A 21344-nucleotide genomic window follows, 5' to 3' on the forward strand; every position below is an offset into this window, starting at 1 on the left:
GGGAAAAAGGTGGGGAGGTGGGATTGATTGATATGTGGGAAGGTGGGAGTGATGAATATGGGGAGAAGGTGGGGAGGTGGGAATGAGGGATATGAGGAGAAGGTGTGGATGTGGGATTGAGTGATATGGGGAGAAGGTGAGGGGGTGGGAGTGAGGGATATGAGGAGAAGGTGAGGGGGTGGGAGTGAGGGATATGAGGAGAAGATGGGGAAGTGGGAGTGAGGGATACAGGGAGAAGGTAGGGAGGTGGGATTGAGGGATATGGGAAGAAGGTGGGGAGGTGGGAGTGAGGGATATGTGGAGAAGGTGGGGAAGTGGGAGTGAGGGATACAGGGAGAAGGTGGGGAGGTGGGAGTGAGGGATATGGGGAGAAGGTGGGGAGGTGGGAGTGAGGGATACGGGGAGAAGGTGGGGAGGTGGGTGTGAGGGATATGGGGAGATGGTGGAGAGGTGGGTGTGAGGGATATGGTGAGAAGGTGGGGAGGTGAGAGTGAGGGATATGGGGAGAAGGTGGGGAGGTGGGAGTGAGGGATATGGGGAGAAGGTGGGGAGGTGGGTGTGAGGGATACGGGGAGAAGGTGGGGAGGTGGGTGTGAGGGATATGGGGAGAAGGTGGAGAGGTGGGAGTGAGGGATGGGGAGAAGGTGAGGAGGTGGGAGTGAGGGATATGGGGAGAATGTGGGGAGGTGGGAGTGAGGGATATGGGGAGAAGGTGGGGAGGTGGGAGTGAGGGATATGTGGAGAAGGTGGGGAGGTGGGAGTGAGGGATATGGGGAGAAGGTGGAGAGGTGGGAGTGAGGGATATGGGGAGAAGGTGGGGAGGTGGGTGTGAGGGGTATGGGGAGAATGTGGGGAGGTGGGAGTGAGGGATATGGGGAGAAGGTGGGAGGTGGGAGTGAGGGATATGTGGAGAAGGTGGGGAGGTGGGAGTGAGGGATATGTGGAGAAGGTGGGGAGGTGGGAGTGAGGGATATGGGGAGAAGGTGGAGAGGTGGGTGTGAGGGGTATGGGGAGAATGTGGTGAGGTGGGAGTGAGGGATAAGGGGCGAAGTTGGTGAGGCCGGAGTGAGGGATACGGGGAGAAGGTGGGGAGGTGGTATTGAGGGACATGGGGAGGAGGTGGGGAGGTGGGAGAGAGGGATATGGGGAGAAGTTGGGACGTGGGTGTGAGGGATTTGGGGAGAAGGTCGGGAGGTGGGATTGAGGGATATGGGGAGAAGATGGGATGGTGGGATTGAGGGATATGGGGAGAAGGTGGAGAGGTGGGAGTGAGGGATATGGGGAGAAGGTGGGGAGGTGGTGATAAGATGGGGAGGTGCGATTGAGGGATATGGGGAGAAGGGGGACATAAGAACATAAGAAATAGGAGCAGGAGTAGGCCAATCGGCCCCTCGAGCCTGCTCCACCATTCAATAAGATCATGGCTGATCTGATCCTAACCTCAAATCTTCTATCACTCTGCATCCACCCGAACCCATGTGATCTCCCGGGAGAGGCGAAAAACCAGATAAAGACCCAATGGCCAATTTGGGAGAAAAAAATCTGGGAAATTCCTCTCCGACCCATCTAGGCGATCGAAATTCTTCCAGGACATCACTCTGTCCCTATATTTTCTACAGTACTTACCTTCTGTAAAGGCGATCTCCACCCCAGCCAGGAACAGGAATAAAACCATCTCCTGAAATCTAACACAGAATTAGAACACAGTAGGAGCAGAACAAGGCTACATGGCCCCTGGGCCCACTCCACTACCCACAGGGCCATGACCATTCCGAACCTGGACTCGTCCAATTTCCTGCCCGCTCCCCGTAACCCTTAATTCCCTTTACTTCTAGGAAGCTATCTACTTCTGTTTTAAATTTATTTAATGATGTAGCTTCCACAGCTTTCTGGGGCAGCAAATTCCACAAACCTACCACCCTCTGAGTGAAGAAGTTTCTCCTCATCTCAGTTTTGAATGAGCAGCCCCTTATTTTAAGATTATGCCCCCTAGTTCTAGTTTCACCCATCATTGGGAACATTCTCACCGCATCCACCCGATCAAGCCCCTTCACAATCTTATATGTTTCAATAAGATCGCCTCTCATTCTTCTGAACTCCAATGAGTAGAGTCCCAATCTACTCAACCTCTCCTCATATGACCACCCCCTCATCCCCGGGATTAACCGAGTGAACCTTCTTTGTACTGACTTGAGAGCAAGTATGTCTTTTCTTCAGTATGGACACCAAAACTGTATGCAGTATTCCAGGTGCGGTCTCACCAATACCTTGTACAACTGCAGCAATACCTCCCTGTTTTTATATTCCAACCCCCTAGCAATAAAAGCCAACATTCCATTGGCCTTCTTAATCACTTGCTGCACCTGCATACTAACTTTTTGAGTTTCGTGCACCAGGACCCCCAGATCCCTTTGTACTACAGTACTTTCCAGTTTCTTGCCATTAAGATAATAACTTGCTCTATGATTTTTCCTGCCAAAGTGCATAACCTCACACTTTCCAGTATTGTATTCCATTTGCCAAATCTCTGCCCACTTACTTAGCCTGTCTATGTCACTTTGCAGGTTTTTAATGTCCTCCTCACTCACTACTTTCCGTCCCATCTTTGTATCATCTGCAAACTTTGATATGTTACACTCGGTCCCCTCCTCCAAATCGTTAATATAGATTGTAAAGAGTTGGGGACCCAGCACTGACCCCTGCGGAACACCACTAGTTACTGGTTGCCAATCTGAGAACGAACCATTTATCCCAACTCTCTGCTTTCTGTTAGAGAGCCAATCCTCCACCCACGCCAGAATATTACCCCCAATCCCGTGATTTATTATCTTGAGCAATAATCTTTTGTGTGGCACCTTGTCAAATGCCTTTTGGAAGTCTAAATACACTACGTCCACTGGTTCCCCTTTATCCACCCTGTATGTTACTTCCTCAAAAAACTCCAGCAAATTTGTCAAACATGACTTCCCCTTCATAAAACCATGCTGAGTTTGTCCTATTAAATTATGTTTATCCAAATGTCCCATTAAGGATAGGTGGGATTGAGGGATATGGGGAGAAGGTGGGGAGGTGGGAGTGAGGGATATGGGGAGAAGGTGGAGAGGTGGGAGTGTGGGATATGGGGAGAAAGTGGGGAGGTGGGAGTGAGGGATATGGGGAGAAGGTGAGAAGGTGGAAGTGAGGGTTATGGGGAGAATTTGAGGAGGGGGAGTGAGGGATATGGGGAGAAGGTGAAGAAGTGGGAGAGAGGGATAAGGGGAGAAGTTGGGGAGGTGGGAGTGAAGGATATGGGGAGAAGGTGGGAATGAGGGATATGGGGAGAAGGTGGGGAGGTGGGAGCGAGGGATATTGGGAGGAGGTGGGGAGGTGGTAGTGAGGGATATGGGGCGAAGGTGGGCAGGTGTGTGTGACGGATTTGTGGAGAAGGTCGGGAGGTGGGATTGAGGGATATGGGGAGAAGGTGGGGAGGTGGGAGTGAGGGATATGGGGAGAAGGTGAGGAGGCGGGAGTGAGGGATATGGGGATAAGGTGGGGAGGTGGGAGTGAGGGATACAGGGAGAAGCTCGGGAGGTGGGTGTGAGGGATACAGGGAAATGGTGGGGAGGTGGTATTGAGGGATATGGGGAGGAGGTGGGGAGGTGGGAGTGAGGGATATGGGGAGAATGTAGGGAGGTGGCAGTGAAGGATATGTGGAGGAGGTGGTGAGGTGGTAGTGAGCGATATGGTGAGAAGGTGGGGAGGTGGGTGTGAGGGATATGGGGAGAAGGTGAGGAGGTGGGAGTGAGGGATATGGGGAGAAGGTGGGGAGGTGGGAGTGAGGGATATGGGGAGAAGGTGGGGAGGTGGGAGTGAGGGATATGGGGAGAAGGTGGCTGGGGGGAGTGAGGGATATGGGGAGAAGGTGGGGAGGTGGGAGTGAGGGATATGGGGAGAAGGTGGCGGGGGGAGTGAGGGATATGGGGAGAAGGTAGGGAGGGGGAGTGAGCAATATGGGGAGAAGCTGGGGAGGTGGGTGTGAGGGATACGGGGAGATTGTGGGGAGTTGTTATTGAGGGACATGGGGAGGAGGTGGGGAGGTGGCAGTGAGAGATATGGGGAGAAGGTGGGGAGGTGGGAGTGAGGGATATGGGGAGAAGGTGAGGAGTTGGGAGTGAGGGATATGGGGAGAAAGTGGGGAAGTGGTATTGAGGGATATGGGGAGGAGGTGGGGAGGTGGTATTGAGGTTTATGGGGAGAAGGTGAGGAGTTGGGAGTGAGGGATTTGGGGCAAAGGTCGGGAGGTGGGATTGAGGGATATGGGGAGAAGATGGGATGGTGGGATTGAGGGATATGGGGAGAAGGTGGGGAGGTGGGAGTGAGGGATTTGGGGCGAAGGTCGGGAGGTGGGATTGAGGGTTATGGGGAGAAGATGGGATGGTGGGATTGAGGGATATGGGGAGAAGGTGGTGAGGTGGGAGTGAGGGATATGGGGAGAAGGTGGGTAGGTGGGGATAAGGTAGGGAGGTGGGATTGAGGGATATGGGGAGAAGGTGGAGAGGTGGGAGGTAGGGATATGGGGAGAAGGTGGGGAGGTGGGAGTGAGGGATATGGGGAGAAGGTGGAGAGGTGGGTGTGAGGGATATGGGGAGAAGGTGGGGAGGTGGTAGTGAGGGATATGGGGAGCAGGTGGGGAGGTTGGAGTGAGGGATGTTGGGAGAAGGTGGAGAGGTGGGAGAGAGGGATATGAGGAAAAGGTGGGGATGTGTGAGTGAGGGATATGGGGAGAAGGTGGGGAGGTGGGAGTGAGGGATATGGGGAGAAGGTGAGGAGGTGGAAGTGAGGGACATGGGGAGAGGTGGGGAGGTGGGATTGAGGGATATAGGGAGAATGTGGGGAGGTGGGAGTGAGGGATATGGGGAGAAGGTGGGGAGGTGGGAGTGAGGGATATGGGGAGATGTTGGTGAGGTGGGAGTGAGGGATATGGGGAGAAGGTGGGGAGGTGGGTGTGAGGGATATGGGGAAAAGGTGGGGAGGTGGGTGTGAGGGATATGGGGAGAAGGTGGGGAGGTGGGAGTGAGGGATATGGGGAGGAGGTGGGGAGGTGGGAGTGAGGGATATAGGGAGAAGGTGGGGAGGTGGGAGTGAGGGATATGGGGAGAAGGTGGGGAGGTGGGAGTGAGGATATGTGGAGAAGGTGGGGAGGTGGGAGTGAGGATCTGGGGAGAAGGTGGGGAGGTGGGAGTGAGGGATATGGGGAGAAGGTGGGGAGGTGGGAGTGAGGGATATGGGGAGAAGGTGGGGAGGTGGGAGTGAGGGATATGGGGAGAAGGTGGGGAGGTGGGAGTGAGGGATATGCGGAGAAGGTGGGGAGGTGGGAGTGAGGGATATGGGGAGAAGGTGGGGAGGTGGGAGTGAGGGATATGGGGAGAAGGTGGGGAGGTGGGAGTGAGGGATATGGGGAGAAGGTGGGGAGGTGGGGTTGAGGGACATGGGGAGAAGGTGGGGAGGGGGGAGTGAGGGATATGGGGAGAAGGTGGGGAGGTGGGAGTGAGGGATATGGGGAGAAGGTGGGGAGATGGGAGTGAGGGATATGGGGAGAAGGTGGGAGTGAGGGACATGGGGAGAAGGTGGGGAGGTGGGAGTGAGGGATATGGGGAGAAGGTGGGGAGGTGGGAGTGAGGGATATGCAGAGAAGGTGGGGAGGTGGGAGTGAGGGATACGGGGAGAAGGTGGGGAGGTGGGAGTGAGGGACATGGGGAGAAGGTGGGAAGGTTGGAGTGAGGGATATGGGTAGAAGGTCAGGAGGTGGGATTGAGGGATATGGGGAGAAGGTGGGGAGGTGGGAGTGAGGGATATGGGTAGAAGGTCAGGGGGAGGGAGTGAGGGATATGGGGAGAAGGTGGGGAGGTGGGATTGTGGGATATTGGCAGGAGGTGGGGAGTAGGCAGTGAGGGATTTGGGGAGAAGGTCGGGAGGTGGGATTGAGGGGTATGGGGAGAAGGTGAGGAGGTGGGAGTGAGGGATATGGGGAGAAGGTGGGGAGGTGGGAGTGAGGGATATTGGGAGAAGGTGGAGAGGTGGGAGTGAGGGATATGGGGAGAAGATGGGATGGTGGGAGTGAGGGATATGGGGAGAAGGTGGAGAGGTGGGAGTGAGGGATATGGGGAGAAGGTGGGGAGGTGGGAGTGAGGGATATGGGGAGAAGGTGGGGAGGTGGGAGTGAGGGATATGGGGCGAAGGTGGGGAGGTGGGAGTGAGGGATATGGGGAGAAGGTGGGGAGGTGGGAGTGAGGGATATGGGGAGAAGGTGGGGAGGTGGGATTGAGAAAGATGGGGGAATGTGGGGAGGTGGGAGTGAGGGATATGGGGAGACGGTGGGGAGGTGGGATTCAGAAATATGGGAGAAGGTGGTGAGTTGGGAGTGAGGGATATGGGGAGAAAGTGGGGGGGGGAGTGTGGGATATGGGGAGAAGGTGAGGAGTGGGGAATGAGGGATATGGGGAGAAGGTGGGGAGGTCGGAGTGAGGGATATGGGGAGAAGGTGGGGAGGTGGGAGTGAGGGATATGGGGAGAAGGTGAGGAGGTGGGAGTGAGGGATATGGGGAGAAGGTCGGGAGGTGGGAGTGAGGGATATGGGGAGAAGGTCGGGAGGTGGGAGTGACGGATATGGGGAGAAGGTGGGGAGGTGGAGTGAGGGATATGGGGAGAAGGCGGGGTGGTGGGAGTAAGGGATACGGGGAGATCGTGGGGAAGTGGGATTGAGTGATATGCGGAGAAGGTGGGGAGGTGGGAGTGAGTGATATGGGGAGAAGATGAGAAAGTGGAAGTGCGTGTTACGGGGAGAAGGTGAGGAGGGGGAGTGAGGGATATGGGGAGAAGGTAAGGACGGTGGAGTGAGGGATACGGGGAGAATGTGGGGAGGTGGGAATGAGGGATATGGGGAGAAGGTGGGGAGGCGGGAGTGAGGGATATGGGGAGAATGTGGGGAGGTGGGTGTGAGGGACATGGGGAGAAGGTGAGGAGGTGGGAGTGAGGGATATGGGGAGAAGTTGGGGAGGTGGGAGTGAGGGATATGGGGAGAAGGTGGGGAGGTGGGAGTGAGGGATATGGGGAGAAGGTGGGGAGGTGGGAGTGAGGGATATGGGGAGACGGTGGGGAGGTGGGAGTGAGGGATATGGGGAGAAGGTGGGGAGGTGGGAGTGAGGGATATGGGGAGAAGGTGGGGTGGTGGGAGTGAGGGATATGCGGAGAAGGTGGGGAGGTGGGAGTGAGGGCTATGGGGAGAAGGTGGGGAGGTGCGAGTGAGGGATATGGGGAGAAGGTGGGGAGGTGGGGTTGAGGGATATGGGGAGGTGGGGAGGTGGGAGCGAGGGTTATGGGGAGAAGGTGGGGAGATGGGAGTGAGGGATATGGGGAGAAGGTGGGAGTGAGGAATATGGGTAGAAGGTCAGGAGGTGGGAGTGAGGGATATGAGGAGAAGGTGGGGAGGTGGGATTGAGGGATATTGGGAGGAGGTGGGGAGTAGGCAGTGAGGGATTTGGGTAGAAGGTCGGGAGGTGGGATTGTGGGATATGGGGAGAAGGTGAGGAGGTGGGAGTGAGGGATATGGGGAGAAGGTGGAGAGGTGGGAGTGAGGGATATGGGGAGAAGATGGGATGGTGGGAGTGAGGGATATGGGGAGAAGGTGGAGAGGTGGGAGTGAGGGATATGGGGGGAAGTTGGGGAGGTGGGAGTGAGGGATATGGGGAGAAGGTGGGGAGGTGGGAGTGAGGGATATGGGGAGACGGTGGGGAGGTTGGAGTGAGGGATATGGGGAGAAGGTGGGGAGGTGGGAGTGAGGGACATGGGAAGATGGTGGGGAGGTGGGAGTGAGGGATATGGGGAGACGGTGGGGAGGTGGGAGTGAGGGATATGGGGAGAAGGTGGGGAGGTGGGAGTGAGGGATATGGGGAGAAGGTGGGGAGGGGGAGTGAGGGATATGGGGAGAAGGTGGGGAGGCCGGAGTGAGGGATATGGGAAGATGGTGGAGAGGTGGGAGTGAGGGATATGGGGAGAAGATGTGGAGGTGGGAGTGAGGGCTATGGGGAGAAGGGGTGGTGGGATGAGTGAGGGATATGGGGAGAAGGTGGGGAGGTTGGAGTGAGGGATATTGAGAGAAGGGGTGGTGGGAAGAGTGAGGGACATGGGGAGAAGGTGGAAAGGTGGGATTGAGAAATATGGGGAGAAGATGAGAAGCTGGAAGTGAGCGATACAGGGAGAATGTGAGGAGGGGGAGTGAGGGATATGGGCAGAGGGTGAGGAGGGGAGGGAGAGGGTCATGGGTAGAAGGTAGGTAGGTGGGAGTGAGGGATATGGGGAGAAGGTGGGGAGGTGGGAGTGAGGGATATGGGGAGAAGGTGGGGAGGTGGGAGTGAGGGATATGGGGAGAAGGTGGGGAGGTGGGAGTGAGGGATATGGGGAGGAGGTGGGGAGGTGGGAGTGAGGGATATGGGGTGGAGGTGGGGAGGTGGGATTGAGGGATATGGGGAGAAGGTGGGGAGGTGGGAGTGAGGGATATGGGGAGAAGGTGGGGAGGTGGGAGTGAGGGATATGGGGAGAAGGTGGGGAGGTGGGAGTGAGGGATATGGGGAGAAGGTGGGGAGGTGGGAGTGAGGGATATAGGGAGAAGATGAGAAATGGGGAGTGAGGGATATGGGGAGAAGGTGGAGAGGAGGGAGTGAGGGATATGGGGAGATTTTGGGGAGGGGGAATGAGGGATATGGGGAGAAGGTGGGGAGGTGGGAGTGAGGGATTTGGGGAGAAGGTGGGGTGGTGGGAGTGAGGGATATGGGGAGATGGCGGTGTGGTGGGAGTGAGGGACCCGGGGAGATGGTGGGGAGGGGGGAGTGAGGGATATGGGGAGAAGGTGGGGGGGTGGGAGTGAGGGATATCGGAGAAGGTGGCGAGGTGGGAGTGAGGGATATGGGGAGCAGGTGGGGAGGTGGGAGTGAGGGATCCAGGGAGATGGTGGGTAGGTGGGATTGAGGGATATGGGGAGAAGGTGGGGAGGTAGGAGTGAGGGATATTGGCAGAATCTGAGGAGGGGGGAGTGAGGGATATGGGGAGAAGGTGGGGAGTTGGGAGTCAGGGATATGGGGAGAAGGTGGGGAGGTGGGAGTGAGGGATATGGGGAGAAGGTGGGGAGGTGGGAGTGAGGGACATGGGGAGGAGGTGGAGAGATGGGAGTGAGGGATATGGGGAGAAGGTGGGTAGGTGGGAGTGAGGGATATGGGGAGAAGGTAGGGAGGTGTGATTGAGCAAAATGGGGAGAAGGTGGGGAGGTGGGAGTGAGGGATATGGGGAGAAGGTGGGTAGGTGGGAGTGAGGGATATGGGGAGAAGGTGGGGAGGTGTGATTGAGCAAAATGGGGAGAAGGTGAGGAGGGGGTGTGAGGGTTATGGGGAGAAGGTGAGGAGGGGGAGTGAGGGCTATGGGGAGAATTTGAGGAGGGGGAGTGTGGGATATGGGGAGAAGAATGGGAGGTGGGAGTGATGAATATGGGGAGAATGTGAGGAGTGGGGAGTGAGGGATATGAGGAGAAGGTGGGGATGTGGGATCGAGTGATATGGGGAGAAGGTGGGAGTGAGGGATATGGGGAGACGGTGGGGAGGTTGGCGTGAGGGATATGAGGAGAAGGTGGGGAGGTGGGAGTGAGGGTTATGGGGAGAAGATGTGGAGGTGGGATTGAGGGATATGGGAAGAGGGTGGGGAGGTGGTAGTGAAGGATATGGGGAGATGCTGGGGAGGTGGAGTGAGGGATATGGGGAGGAGGTGGGGAGGTGGAAGTGAGGGATATGTGGAGAAGGTGGGGAGGTGGGAGTGAGGGATGTGCGGAGAAGGTGGGGAGGTGCAGGTGAGGGATACGGGGAGAAGGTGGGGAGGTGGGAGTGAGGAATATGGGGAGAAGGTGGGGAGGTGCGGGTGAGGGATACGGGGAGAAGGTGGGGAGGTGGGAGTGAGGGATATGGGGAGAAGGTGGGGAGGTGGGAGTGAGGGATATGGGGAGAAGGTGGGGAGGTGGGAGTGAGGGATATGGGGAGATGGGGGGGAGGGGGGAGTGAGGTATATGGGGAGAAGGTGGGGAGGTGGGAGTGAGGGATATGGGGAGAAGGTGGGGAGGTGGGAGTGAGGGATATGGGGAGAATGTGTGGAGGGGGAGTGAGGGATATGGGGAGAAGGTTTGGAGGTGGGAGTGAGGGATATGGGGAGAATATGAGAAATGGGGAGCGAGTGTTATGGGGAGAAGGTGAGAAAGTGGGATTGAGGGATATGGGGAGAAGGTGAGGAGGGGGAGTGAGGGATATGGGGAGAAGGTGAGGAGGTGGGATTGAGGGATATGGGGAGAAGGTGAGGAGGGGGAGTGAGGGATATGGGGAGAAGGTGGGGAGGTGGGATTGAGGGATATGGGGAGAAGGTGAGGAGGTGGAGTGAGGGATATGGGGAGAAGGCGGGGTGGTGGGAGTAAGGGATACGGGGAGATCGTGGGGAAGTGGGATTGAGTGATATGCGGAGAAGGTGGGGAGGTGGGAGTGAGTGATATGGGGAGAAGATGAGAAAGTGGAAGTGAGTGTTACGGGGAGAAGGTGAGGAGGGGGAGTGAGGGATATGGGGAGAAGGTAAGGACGGTGGAGTGAGGGATACGGGGAGAATGTGGGGAGGTGGGAATGAGGGATATGGGGAGAAGGTGGGGAGGCGGGAGTGAGGGATATGGGGAGAATGTGGGGAGGTGGGAGTGAGGAATATGGGGTGAAGGTGGGGAGGTGGGAGTGAGGAATATGGGGAGAATGTGTGGAGGGGGAGTGAGGGATATGGGGAGAAGGTTTGGAGGTGGGAGTGAGGGATATGGGGAGAATATGAGAAATGGGGAGCGAGTGTTATGGGGAGAAGGTGAGAAAGTGGGATTGAGGGATATGGGGAGAAGGTGAGGAGGGGGAGTGAGGGATATGGGGAGAAGGTGAGGAGGTGGGATTGAGGGATATGGGGAGAAGGTGAGGAGGGGGAGTGAGGGATATGGGGAGAAGGTGGGGAGGTGGGATTGAGGGATATGGGGAGAAGGTGAGGAGGGGGAGTGAGGGATATGGGGAGAAGGTGGGGAGGTGGGATTAAGGGTTATGGGGAGAAGGTGCGGAGGTGGGAGTGAGGGATATGGGGAGAATGTGGGGAGGTGGGAGTGAGGGACATGGGGAGAAGATGAGGAGGATGGAGTGAGGGATATGTGGTGAATGTGAGGAGGGGGAGTGAGGGAAATGGGAAGAATTTCAGGAGGGGGAGTGAGGGATATGGGGAAAAGGTGAGGAGGGGGGAGTGAGGGATATGGGGAGAATGTGAGGAGGGGGAGTGATGGATATGGGGAGAAGAATGGGAGGTGGGAGTGATGAATATGGGGAGAATGTGAGGAGTGGGGAGTGAGGGATATGGGGAGAAGGTGGGGATGTTGGAGTGAGGGATATGAGGAGAAGGTGGGGAGGTGGGAGTGAAGGATATGGGGAGAAGGTGAGAAGGTGGAAGTGAGGGTTATGGGGAGAATTTGAGGAGGGGGAGTGAGGGATATGGGGAGAAGGTGGGGAGGTGGGAGTGAGGGATATGCGGAGAAGGTGGGGAGGGGGAGTGAGGGATATGGGGAGAAGGTGAGGAGGGGAGTGAGGGATATGGGGAGAAGCTGAGGAGGGGGAGTGAGGGATATGGCGAGAACGTGGGGAGGTGGGAGTGAGAGATATGGGGAGAAGGTGGGGAGGTGGGAGTGAGGGATATGGGGAGAAGGTGAATAGGTGGGAGTGAAGGTTATGGGGAGAAGGTGGGGAGGTGGGAGTGAGAGATATGGGGAGAAGGTGGGGAGGTGGGAGTGAGGGCTATGGGGAGAAGGTGGGGAGGTGGGAGTGAGAGATATGGGGAGAAGGTGGGGAGGTGGGAGTGAGGGATATGGGGAGAAGGTGGGGAGGTGGGAGTGAGGGATATGGGGAGAAGGTGGGGAGGTGGGAGTGAGGAATATGGGGAGAAGGTGGGGAGGTGGGAGTGAGGGATATGGAGAGAAGGTGAAGAGGTGGGAGTGAAGGTTATGGGGAGAAGGTGGGGAGGTGGGAGCGAGGGATATGGGGAGAACGTGAGGAGGGGGTAGTGAGGGATATGTGGAGAAAGTGAGGAGGGGGAGTGAGGGAAATGTGAAGAATTTGAGGAGGGGGAGTGACGGATATGGGGAAAATGTGAGGAGGGGGAGTGAGGTATATGAGGAGAAGGTGGGGAGGTGGGAGTGAGGGATATGGGGAGAAGAATGGGAGGTGGGAGTGATGAATATGGGGAGAATGTGAGGAGTGGGGAATGAGGGATATGAGGAGAAGATGGGGATGTGGGAGTGAGGGATATGGGGAGAAGGTAGGGAGGTGGGGGTGAGGGATATGGGGAGAAGGTGGGGAGGTGGGAGTGAGCGATATGAGGAGAAGGTGGGGAGGTGGGAGTGAGGGATATGGGGCGAAGGTGGGGAGGTGGGAGTGAGGGATATGGGGCGAAGGTGGGGAGGTGGAGTGAGGGGTATGGGGAGAAGCTGGGGAGGTGGGATTGAGGGATTTGGGGAGAAGGTGGGGAGGTGGGAGTGAGGGATATGGGGAGAATGTGAGAAGGGGGCAGTGAGGGATATGGGGAGATGGTGGGGAGGTGGGAGTGAGGGATATGGGGAGAAGGTGGGGAGGGGTGAGTGAGGGATATGGGAGAAGGTGGGGAGGGGTGAGTGAGGGATATGGGAGAAGGTGGGGAGGTGGGAGTGAGGGATATGGGGAGAAGGTGGGGAGGTGGGAGTGAGGGATATGGGAGAAGGTGGGAGTGAGGGATATGGGGAGAAGGTGGGGAGGCCAGAGTGAGGGACATGGGAAAATGGTGGGGAGGTAGGAGTGAGGGATATGAGGAGAAGGTGGGGAGGTTGGTGTGAGGGATATTGAGAGAAGGGGAGGTGGGAGGAGTGAGGAATATGGGGAGAAGATGGGGAGGTGGAGTGAGGGTTATTGGTGAGAAGGGGAGGTGGGAGGAGTGAGGGATATGGGGAGAAGATGGGGAGTTGGAGTGAGGGACATGGGGAGAAGGTGGGAAGGTGGGAGTGAGGGATATGGGGAGATGGTGGGGAGGTGGGAGTGAGGGATATGGGGAGATGGTGGGGAGGTGGGAGTGAGGGATATGGGGAGAAGGTGGGGAGGTGTGAGTGAGGGATATCGGGAGAAGGTGGGGAGGTGGGATTGAGGGATATGGGGAGAAGGTGGGGAGGTGGGAGTGAGGGATATGGGGAGAAGGTGGGGAGGTGGGAGTGAGGGATATGGGGAGAAGGTGGGGAGGTGGGATTGAGGGATATGGGGAGAAGGTGGGGAGGTGGGAGTGAGGGATATGGGGAGAAGTTGGGGAGGTGGGATTGAGGGATATGGGGAGAAGGTGGGGAGGGGGGAGTGAGGGATATGGGGAGAAGGTGGGGAGGTGGGAGTGAGGGATATGGGGAGAAGGTGGGGAGGGGTGAGTGAGGGATATGGGGAGAAGGTGGGGAGGTGGGAGTGAGGGATATGGGGAGCAGGTGGGGAGGTGGGAGTGAGGGATATAGGGAGAAGATGAGAAATGGGGAGTGAGGGATATGGGGAGAAAGTGGAGAGGAGGGAGTGAGGGATATGGGGAGATTGTGGGGAGGGGGAATGAGGGATGTGGGGAGGGGGAATGAGGGATATGGGGAGAAGGTGGGGAGGTGGGAGTGAGGGATTTGGGGAGAAGGTGGGGTGGTGGGAGTGAGGGATATGGGGAGATGGCGGGGTGGTGGGAGTGAGGGACCCGGGGAGATGGTGGGGAGGGGGGAGTGAGGGATATGGGGAGAAGGTGGGGGGGTGGGAGTGAGGGATATCGGAGAAGGTGGCGAGGTGGGAGTGAGGGATATGGGGAGCAGGTGGGGAGGTGGGAGTGAGGGATCCAGGGAGATGGTGGGGAGGTGGGATTGAGGGATATGGGGAGAAGGTGGGGAGGTAGGAGTGAGGGATATTGGCAGAATCTGAGGAGGGGGGAGTGAGGGATATGGGGAGAAGGTGGGGAGTTGGGAGTCAGGGATATGGGGAGGAGGTGGAGAGGGCAGAGTGAGGGATATGGGGAGAAGGTGGGGAGGTGGGAGTGAGGGATATGGGGAGAAGGTGGGGAGGTGGGAGTGAGGGACATGGGGAGGAGGTGGAGAGATGGGAGTGAGGGATATGGGGAGAAGGTGGGTAGGTGGGAGTGAGGGATATGGGGAGAAGGTGGGGAGGTGTGATTGAGCAAAATGGGGAGAAAGTGGGGAGGTGGGAGTGAGGGATATGGGGAGAAGGTGGGTAGGTGGGAGTGAGGGATATGGGGAGAAGGTGGGGAGGTGGGAGTGAGGGTTACGGGGAGAACGTGAGGAGGGGGGAGTGAGGGTTATGGGGAGAAGGTGAGGAGGGGGAGTGAGGGCTATGTGGAGAATGTGAGGAGGGGGAGTGAGGGAAATGGGGAGAATTTGAGGAGGGGGAGTGGTGGATATGGGGAGAAGAATGGGAGGTGGGAGTGATGAATATGGGGAGAATGTGAGGAGTGGGGAGTGAGGGATATGAGGAGAAGGTGGGGATGTGGGATCGAGTGATATGGGGAGAAGGTGGGAGTGAGGGATATGGGGAGACGGTGGGGAGGTTGGCGGTGAGGGATATGAGGAGAAGGTGGGGAGGTGGGAGTGAGGGATATGGGGAGAAGATGTGGAGGTGGGATTGAGGGATATGGGAAGAGGGTGGGGAGGTGGTAGTGAAGGATATGGAGAGATGCTGGGGAGGTGGAGTGAGGGATATGGGGAGGAGGTGGGGAGGTGGGAGTGAGGGATATGTGGAGAAGGTGGGGAGGTGGGAGTGAGGGATATGCGGAGAAGGTGGGGAGGTGCGGGTGAGGGATACGGGGAGAAGGTGGGGAGGTGGGAGTGAGGGATATGGGGAGAAGGTGGGGAGGTGGGAGTGAGGGATATGGGGAGAAGGTGGGGAGGTGGGAGTGAGGGATATGGGGAGATGGTGGGGAGGGGTGAGTGAGGGATATGGGGAGAAGGTGGGGAGGTGGGAGTGAGGGATATGGGGAGAAGGTGGGGAGGTGTGAGTGAGGGATATGGGGAGAAGGTGGGAAGGTGGGAGTGAGGGATATGGGGAAAAGGTGGGGAGGTGGGAGTGTGGGATATGGGGAGAATGTGAGGAGGGGGAGTGAGGGATATGGGGAGAAGGTGAGAAGGGGGAGTGTGGGATATGGGGAGAATATGAGAAATGGGGAGCGAGTGTTATGGGGAGAAGGTGAGAAAGTGGGATTGAGGGATATGGGGAGAAGGTGGGGAGGTGGGAGTGAGGGATATGGGGTGAAGGTGGGGAGGTGGGAGTGAGGAATATGGGGAGAATGTGTGGAGGGGGAGTGAGGGATATGGGGAGAAGGTGGGGAGGTGGGATTGAGGGTTATGGGGAGAAGGTGCGGAGGTGGGAGTGAGGGATATGGGGAGAATGTGGGGAGGTGGGAGTGAGGGACATGGGGAGAAGATGAGGAGGATGGAGTGAGGGATATGTGGTGAATGTGAGGAGGGGGAGTGAGGGAAATGGAAAGAATTTCAGGAGGGGGAGTGAGGGATATGGGGAAAAGGTGAGGAGGGGGGAGTTTGGGATATGGGGAGAAGGTGAGGAGGGGGAGTGATGGATATGGGGAGAAGAATGGGAGGTGGGAGTGATGAATATGGGGAGAATGTGAGGAGTGGGGAGTGAGGGATATGGGGAGAAGGTGGGGATGTTGGAGTGAGGGATATGAGGAGAAGGTGGGGAGGTGGGAGTGAAGGATATGGGGAGAAGGTGAGAAGGTGGAAGTGAGGGTTATGGGGAGAATTTGAGGAGGGGGAGTGAGGGATTTGGGGAGAAGGTGGGGAGGTGGTAGTGAGGGATATGCGGAGAAGGTGGGGAGGTGGGAGTGAGGGATATGGGGTGAAGGTGGGGAGGTGGGAGTGAGGGATATGGGGAGAATGTGAGGAGGGAGAGTGAGGGATATGGGGAGAAGGTGGGGAGGTGGGAGTGAGGGATATAGGGAGAAGATGAGAAATGGGGAGCGAGTGTTATGGGGAGAAGGGGAGAAAGTGCGATTGAGGGATATGGGGAGAAGGTGTGACTGGGGGGTGAGGGTTATGGGGAGAAGTTGAGAAGGTGGAAGTGAGGGATACAGGGAGAAGATGAGGAGGGGGAGTGAGGGATATGGGGAGTGGGTGAGGAGGGGAGAGTGAGGGACATGGGTAGAAGGTGGGGAGGTGGGAGTGAGGGTTATGGGGAGAAGGTGAGAAGGGGGTAGCGAGGGATACGGGGAGAAGGTGGGACTGAGGGATATGGGGAGAAGGTGGGGATGTGGGATCGAGTGATATGGGGAGAAGGTGGGGAGGTGGGAGTGAGGGATATGGGGATAAGGTGGGGTGGTTGGAGTGAGGGATATGAGGAGAAGGTGGGGAGGTGGGAGTGAGGGATATGGGGAGAAGATGGGGAGGTGGGATTTAGGGATATGGGAAGAAGGTGGGGAGGTGGGAGTGAAGGATGTGGGGAGAAGGTGGGGAGGTGGGGGTGAAGGATATGGGGAGAAGGTGGGTAGGTGGGAGTGAGGGATTTGGGGAGAAGGTGAGAAGGTGGAAGTGAGGGTTATGGGGTGAAGGTGGGGAGGTGTGAGTGAGGGATATGGGGAGAAGGTGGGGAGGTGGGAGTGAGGGACATGGGGAGGAGGTGGAGAGGGGGGAGTGAGGAATATGGGGAGAAGGTGCGGAGGTGGGAGTGAGGGACATGGGGAGGAGGTGGAGAGGTGGGAGTGAGGGATATGGGGAGAAGGTGGGGAGGTGGGAGTGAGGGATATGGGGAGAAGTTGAGGAGGGGGGAGTGAGGGATATGCGGAGGAGGTGGAGAGGGGGGAGTGAGGAATATGGGGAGAAGGTGGGGAGGTGGGAGTGAGGGATATGGGGAGAAGGTGGGGAGGGGGATTGAAGGATATGTGGAGAATGTGAGGAGGGGGAGTGAGGGAAATGGGGAGAATTTGAGGAGGGGGAGTGAGGGATATGGCGAGAACGTGGGGAGGTGGGAGTGAGGGTTATGGAGATAAGGTGAGAAGGGGGAGTGAGGGATATGGGGAAAACTTGAGGAGGGGGGAGTGAGGAATATGGGGAGAAGGTGACGAGGGGGATTGAGGGATATGGGGAGAAGGTGGGGAGGTGGGATTGAGCAATATGGGGAGAATGTGGGGAGGTGGGAGTGAGGGACATTGGGAGAAGATGAGGAGGTGGGAGTGAAGGTTATGGGGAGAAGGTGGGGAGTGAGCAATATGGGGAGAAAGTGGGGAGGTGGGAGTGAGGGTTACGGGGAGAACGTGAGGAGGGGGTGAGTGAGGGATACGTGGAGAATGTGAGGAGGGGGAGTGAGGGATATGGGGAGAAGGTAGGGAGGTGGGAGTGAGGGATATGGGGAGAAGGTGGGGAGGTTGGAGTGAGGAATATGAGGAGAAGGCGGGGTGGTGGGACTGAGGGATATGGGGAGAAGGTAGGGAGGTGGGGGTGAGGGATATGGGGAGAAGGTGAGAAGGTGGAAGTGAGGGTTATGGGGAGAATTTGAGGAGGGTGAGTGAGGGATATGGGGAGAAGGTGGGGAGGTGGGAGTGAGGATATGGGGAGAAGGTGGGGAGGTGGGAGTGAGGGATATGGGGAAAAGGTGGGGAGGTGGGAGTGAGGGATATGGGGAGAAGGTGGGGAGGTGGGAGTGAGGGATATGGGGAGAAGGTGGGGAGGTGGGAGTGAGGGATATGGGGAGAAGGTGGGGAGGTGTGAGTGAGGGATATGGGGAGAAGGTGGGGAGGTGGGAGTGAGGATATGGGGAGAAGGTGGGGAGGTGGGAGTGAGGGATATGGGGAGAAGGTGGGGAGGTGGGAGTGAGGGATATGGGGTGAAGGTTGGGAGGTGGGAGTGAGGGATATGGGGAGAATGTGAGGAGGGGGAGTGAGGGATATGGGGAGAAGGTGGGGAGGTGGGAGTGAGGGATATGGGGAGAAGGTGCGGAGGTGGTAGTGAGGGATACGGGGAGTTGGTGGGGAGGGGGTAGTGAGGGATATTGGGAGAAGGTGAGGAGGGTGGGTGAGGGATATGGGGAGAAGGTGGGGAATTGGGAGTGAGGGATATAGGGAGAAGATGAGAAATGGGGAGCGAGTGTTATGGGGAGAAGGTGAGATAGTGGGATTGAGGGTTATGGGGAGAAGGTGAGACAGTGGAAGTGAGGGATTTGGGGAGAGGGTGAGGAGGGGAGAGTGAGGGACATGGGTAGAAGGTGGAGAGGGGGGAGTGAGGGATACGTGGTGAAGGAGGGGAGGTGGGAGTGAGGGATATGGGGAGAAGGTGGGGAGGTGGGAGTGAGGGATATGGGGAGAAGGTGGGGAGGTGGGAGTGAGGGATATGGGGAGAAGGTGGGGAGGTGGGAGTGAGGGATATGGGCAGAAGGTGGGGAGGTGGGAGTGAGGGATATGGGGAGATGGTGGAGATGTTGGACTGAGGGATATGGGGAGAAGGTGTGGAGGTGGGAGTGAGGGATACGTGTTGAAGGTGGGGAGGTGGGAGTGAGGGATATGGGGAGAAGGTGGGGAGGTGGGAGTGAGGGATATGGGGAGAAGGTGAGGCGGTGGGAAGTGAGGGATATGGGGAGAAGTTGGGGAGTTGTGATTGAGAAATATGGGGAGAATGTGGGGAGGTGGGAGTGAGGGTTATGGGTAGAAGGTGGGGACGTGTGATTCAGGGATATGGGGAGAAGGTGAGGAGTGGTGAGTGAGGGATATGGAGAGAAGATGAGGAGGGGCGAGTGAGGGATATGGGGAGAAGGTGAGGAGGTGATAGTGAGGGATATGGAGTGAAGATGAGTAGGTGTGAGTGAGGGTTATGGGGAGAAGGTGGGGAGTTGGGAGTGAGGGATATGGGAGAAGGTGGGGAGGTGGGAGTGATGGATATGGGGAGCAGGTGGGGAGGTGGGAGTGAGGGATATGGGGAGAAGGTGTGACTGGGGGGTGAGGGATATGGGGAGAAGATGTGACGGGGGTGAGGGTTACGGGGAGAAGGTGAGAAGGTGGGAGTGAGGGATACAGGGAGAAGGTGAGGAGGGGGAGTGAGGAATATGGGGAGAGGGTGAAGAGGGGAGAGTGAGGGACATGGGTAGAAGGTGGGAAGGTGGGAGTGAGGGATATGCGGAGAGGGTGAGGAGGTGGGAGTGAAGGTTATGGGGAGAAGGTGGGGAGTGAGCAATATGGGGAGAAAGTGGGGAGGTGGGAGTGAGGGTTACGGGGAGAACGTGAGGAGGGGGATAGTGAGGGATATGTGGAGAATGTGAGGAGGGGGAGTGAGGGAAATGTGAAGAATTTGAGGAGGGGGAGTGAGGGATATGGGGATAACGTGGGGGACGTGGGAGTGAGGGATATTGGGAGAAGGTGAGGAGTGGGGAGTGAGGGATATGAGGAGAAGGTGGGGATGTGGGATCGAGTGATATGGGGAGAAGGTGGGGAGGTGGGAGTGAGGGATGTGGGGAGAAGTTGTGGAGGTTGGAGTGAGGGATATGGGGAGAAGGTAGGGAGGTGGGGGTGAGGGATATGGGGAGAAGGTGGGGAGGTGGGAGTGAGGGATATGGTGAGAAGGTAGGGAGGTGGGGGTGAGGGATATGGGGAGAAGGTGAGAAGGTGGAAGTGAGGGTTATGGGGAGAATTTGAGGAGGATGAGTGAGGGATTTGGGGAGAAGGTGGGGAGGTGTGAGTGAGGGATATCGAGAGAAGGTGTGAAGGGGAATGAGGGATATGGGGGGAAGGTGGGGAGCTGGGATTGAGGGATTTGGGGAGAAGGTGGGGAGGTGGGAGTGAGGGATATGGTGAGATGGTGGGGAGGTGGGAGTGAGGGATATGGGGAGAAGGTGGGGAGGTGAGAGTGAGGGATATGGGGAGAAGGTGTGGAGGTGGGAGTGGGGGATACGGGGAGATGGTGGGGAGGGGGAAGTGAGGGATATGGGGAGAAGGTGGGGAGGTGGGAGTGAGGGATATGGGGAGAAGGTGGGGAGGTGGGAGTGAGGGATATGGGGAGAAGGTGGGGAGGGGGAGTGAGGGATATGAGGAGAAGGTGGGGAGGTGGGAGTGAGGGATATGGGGAGAAGCTGGGGAGGTGGGAGTGAGGGATGTGGGGAGAAGGTGGGGAGGGGGAGTGAGGTATATGAGGAGAAGGTGGGGAGGTGGGAGTGAGGGATATGGGGAGAACGTGAGCAGGTGGGAGTGAGGGATATGGGGAGAAGGTGGGGAGGTGGGATTGTGAAATATGGGGAGAATGTGGGGAGGTGGGAGTGAGGGATATGGGGAGAAGGTGAGAAAGTGGGATTGAGGGATACAGGGAGAAGGTGAGGAGGGGGGAGTGAGGGATAAGGGGAGAAGGTGAGGAGGGGGGAAGTGAGCGATATGGGGAGAAGGTGAGGAGGAGGGAGTGAGGGATATGGGGAGAAGGTGAGGAGGAGGGAGTGAGGGATATGGGGAGAAGGTGGGGAGGTGGGAGTGATGGATATGGGGAGAAGGTGAGGACGGGGGAGTGAGGGATAAGGGGAGAAGGTGAGGAGGGGGGAGTGAGGGATATGGGGAGAAGTTGAGGAGGAGGGAGTGAGGGATATGGGGAGAAGGTGAGGAGGGGGGAGCGAGGGACTGAGTGGCGAATGAGGGAAGCCTTTATAGAGAGCTACAGTGTGCTATACTGAGCTATTTGAGGTACCGATTCTCGGACTTTCTCCTTGTTTTCCAACAGCTGGAGCCTGTCATTACCAAGGGGAACACTGAATTTGTCCATCACATTTTGGTCTACCAGTGCCCGCTCTATTACAATGACAGTATGATCGCTGCTACTCAGTCCTGCTTTACGCCACTATTTTGGGGTCACTTGTTCAGGTGCACCGAGATGCTTGCAGGATGGGCAGTCGGAGGCCAGGTAAGAGAGGCTTGTTCACTCGGGATTAGAAGTCCTACACACAGAGCAGGAAAGGCACAGTCTCCATTCCCACCCTGTGCTGAGTTAGCCTGATCTCAGTTTAAGCAGGAGCTGCTCCAAATGGCCTCAGGACCCTTTACGTTCAGCCCGGGTTCCTGCTCCTGATCCCTGTCCAGTGACCCCTGGGTTAGGGAGGGGGGTGAATCAGCCCGGGTTCCTGCTCCTGATCCCTGTCCAGTGACCCCTGGGTTAGGGAGGGGGTGAATCAGCCCGGGTTCCTGCTCCTGATCCCTGTCCAGTGACCCCTGGGTTAGGGAGGGGGTGAATCAGCCCAGGTTCCTGCTCC

General features: G+C 57.5%; 1 protein-coding gene across 3 annotated transcripts in view; it reads left to right on the forward strand.

Annotated features, from left to right (window-relative positions):
* The window catches only part of moxd1l (monooxygenase, DBH-like 1, like), a 295828-nt gene that overhangs the window by 115337 nt on the left and 159147 nt on the right, over positions 1-21344 (forward strand). For all 3 annotated transcript variants that reach the window (XM_085976728.1, XM_085976729.1, XM_085976730.1), the window contains exon 5: positions 20819-20998. In XM_085976728.1, coding sequence (XP_085832854.1) covers positions 20819-20998 — 180 coding nt within the window. The remainder of the gene's footprint in view (positions 1-20818; positions 20999-21344) is intronic.

This window comes from Somniosus microcephalus, unplaced genomic scaffold (assembly GCF_052327205.1).
Source record: "Somniosus microcephalus isolate GS21.2 unplaced genomic scaffold, FLI_Smic_1.0 unresolved_chr3, whole genome shotgun sequence".
NCBI classification, from domain to species: Eukaryota; Metazoa; Chordata; class Chondrichthyes; order Squaliformes; family Somniosidae; genus Somniosus; species Somniosus microcephalus.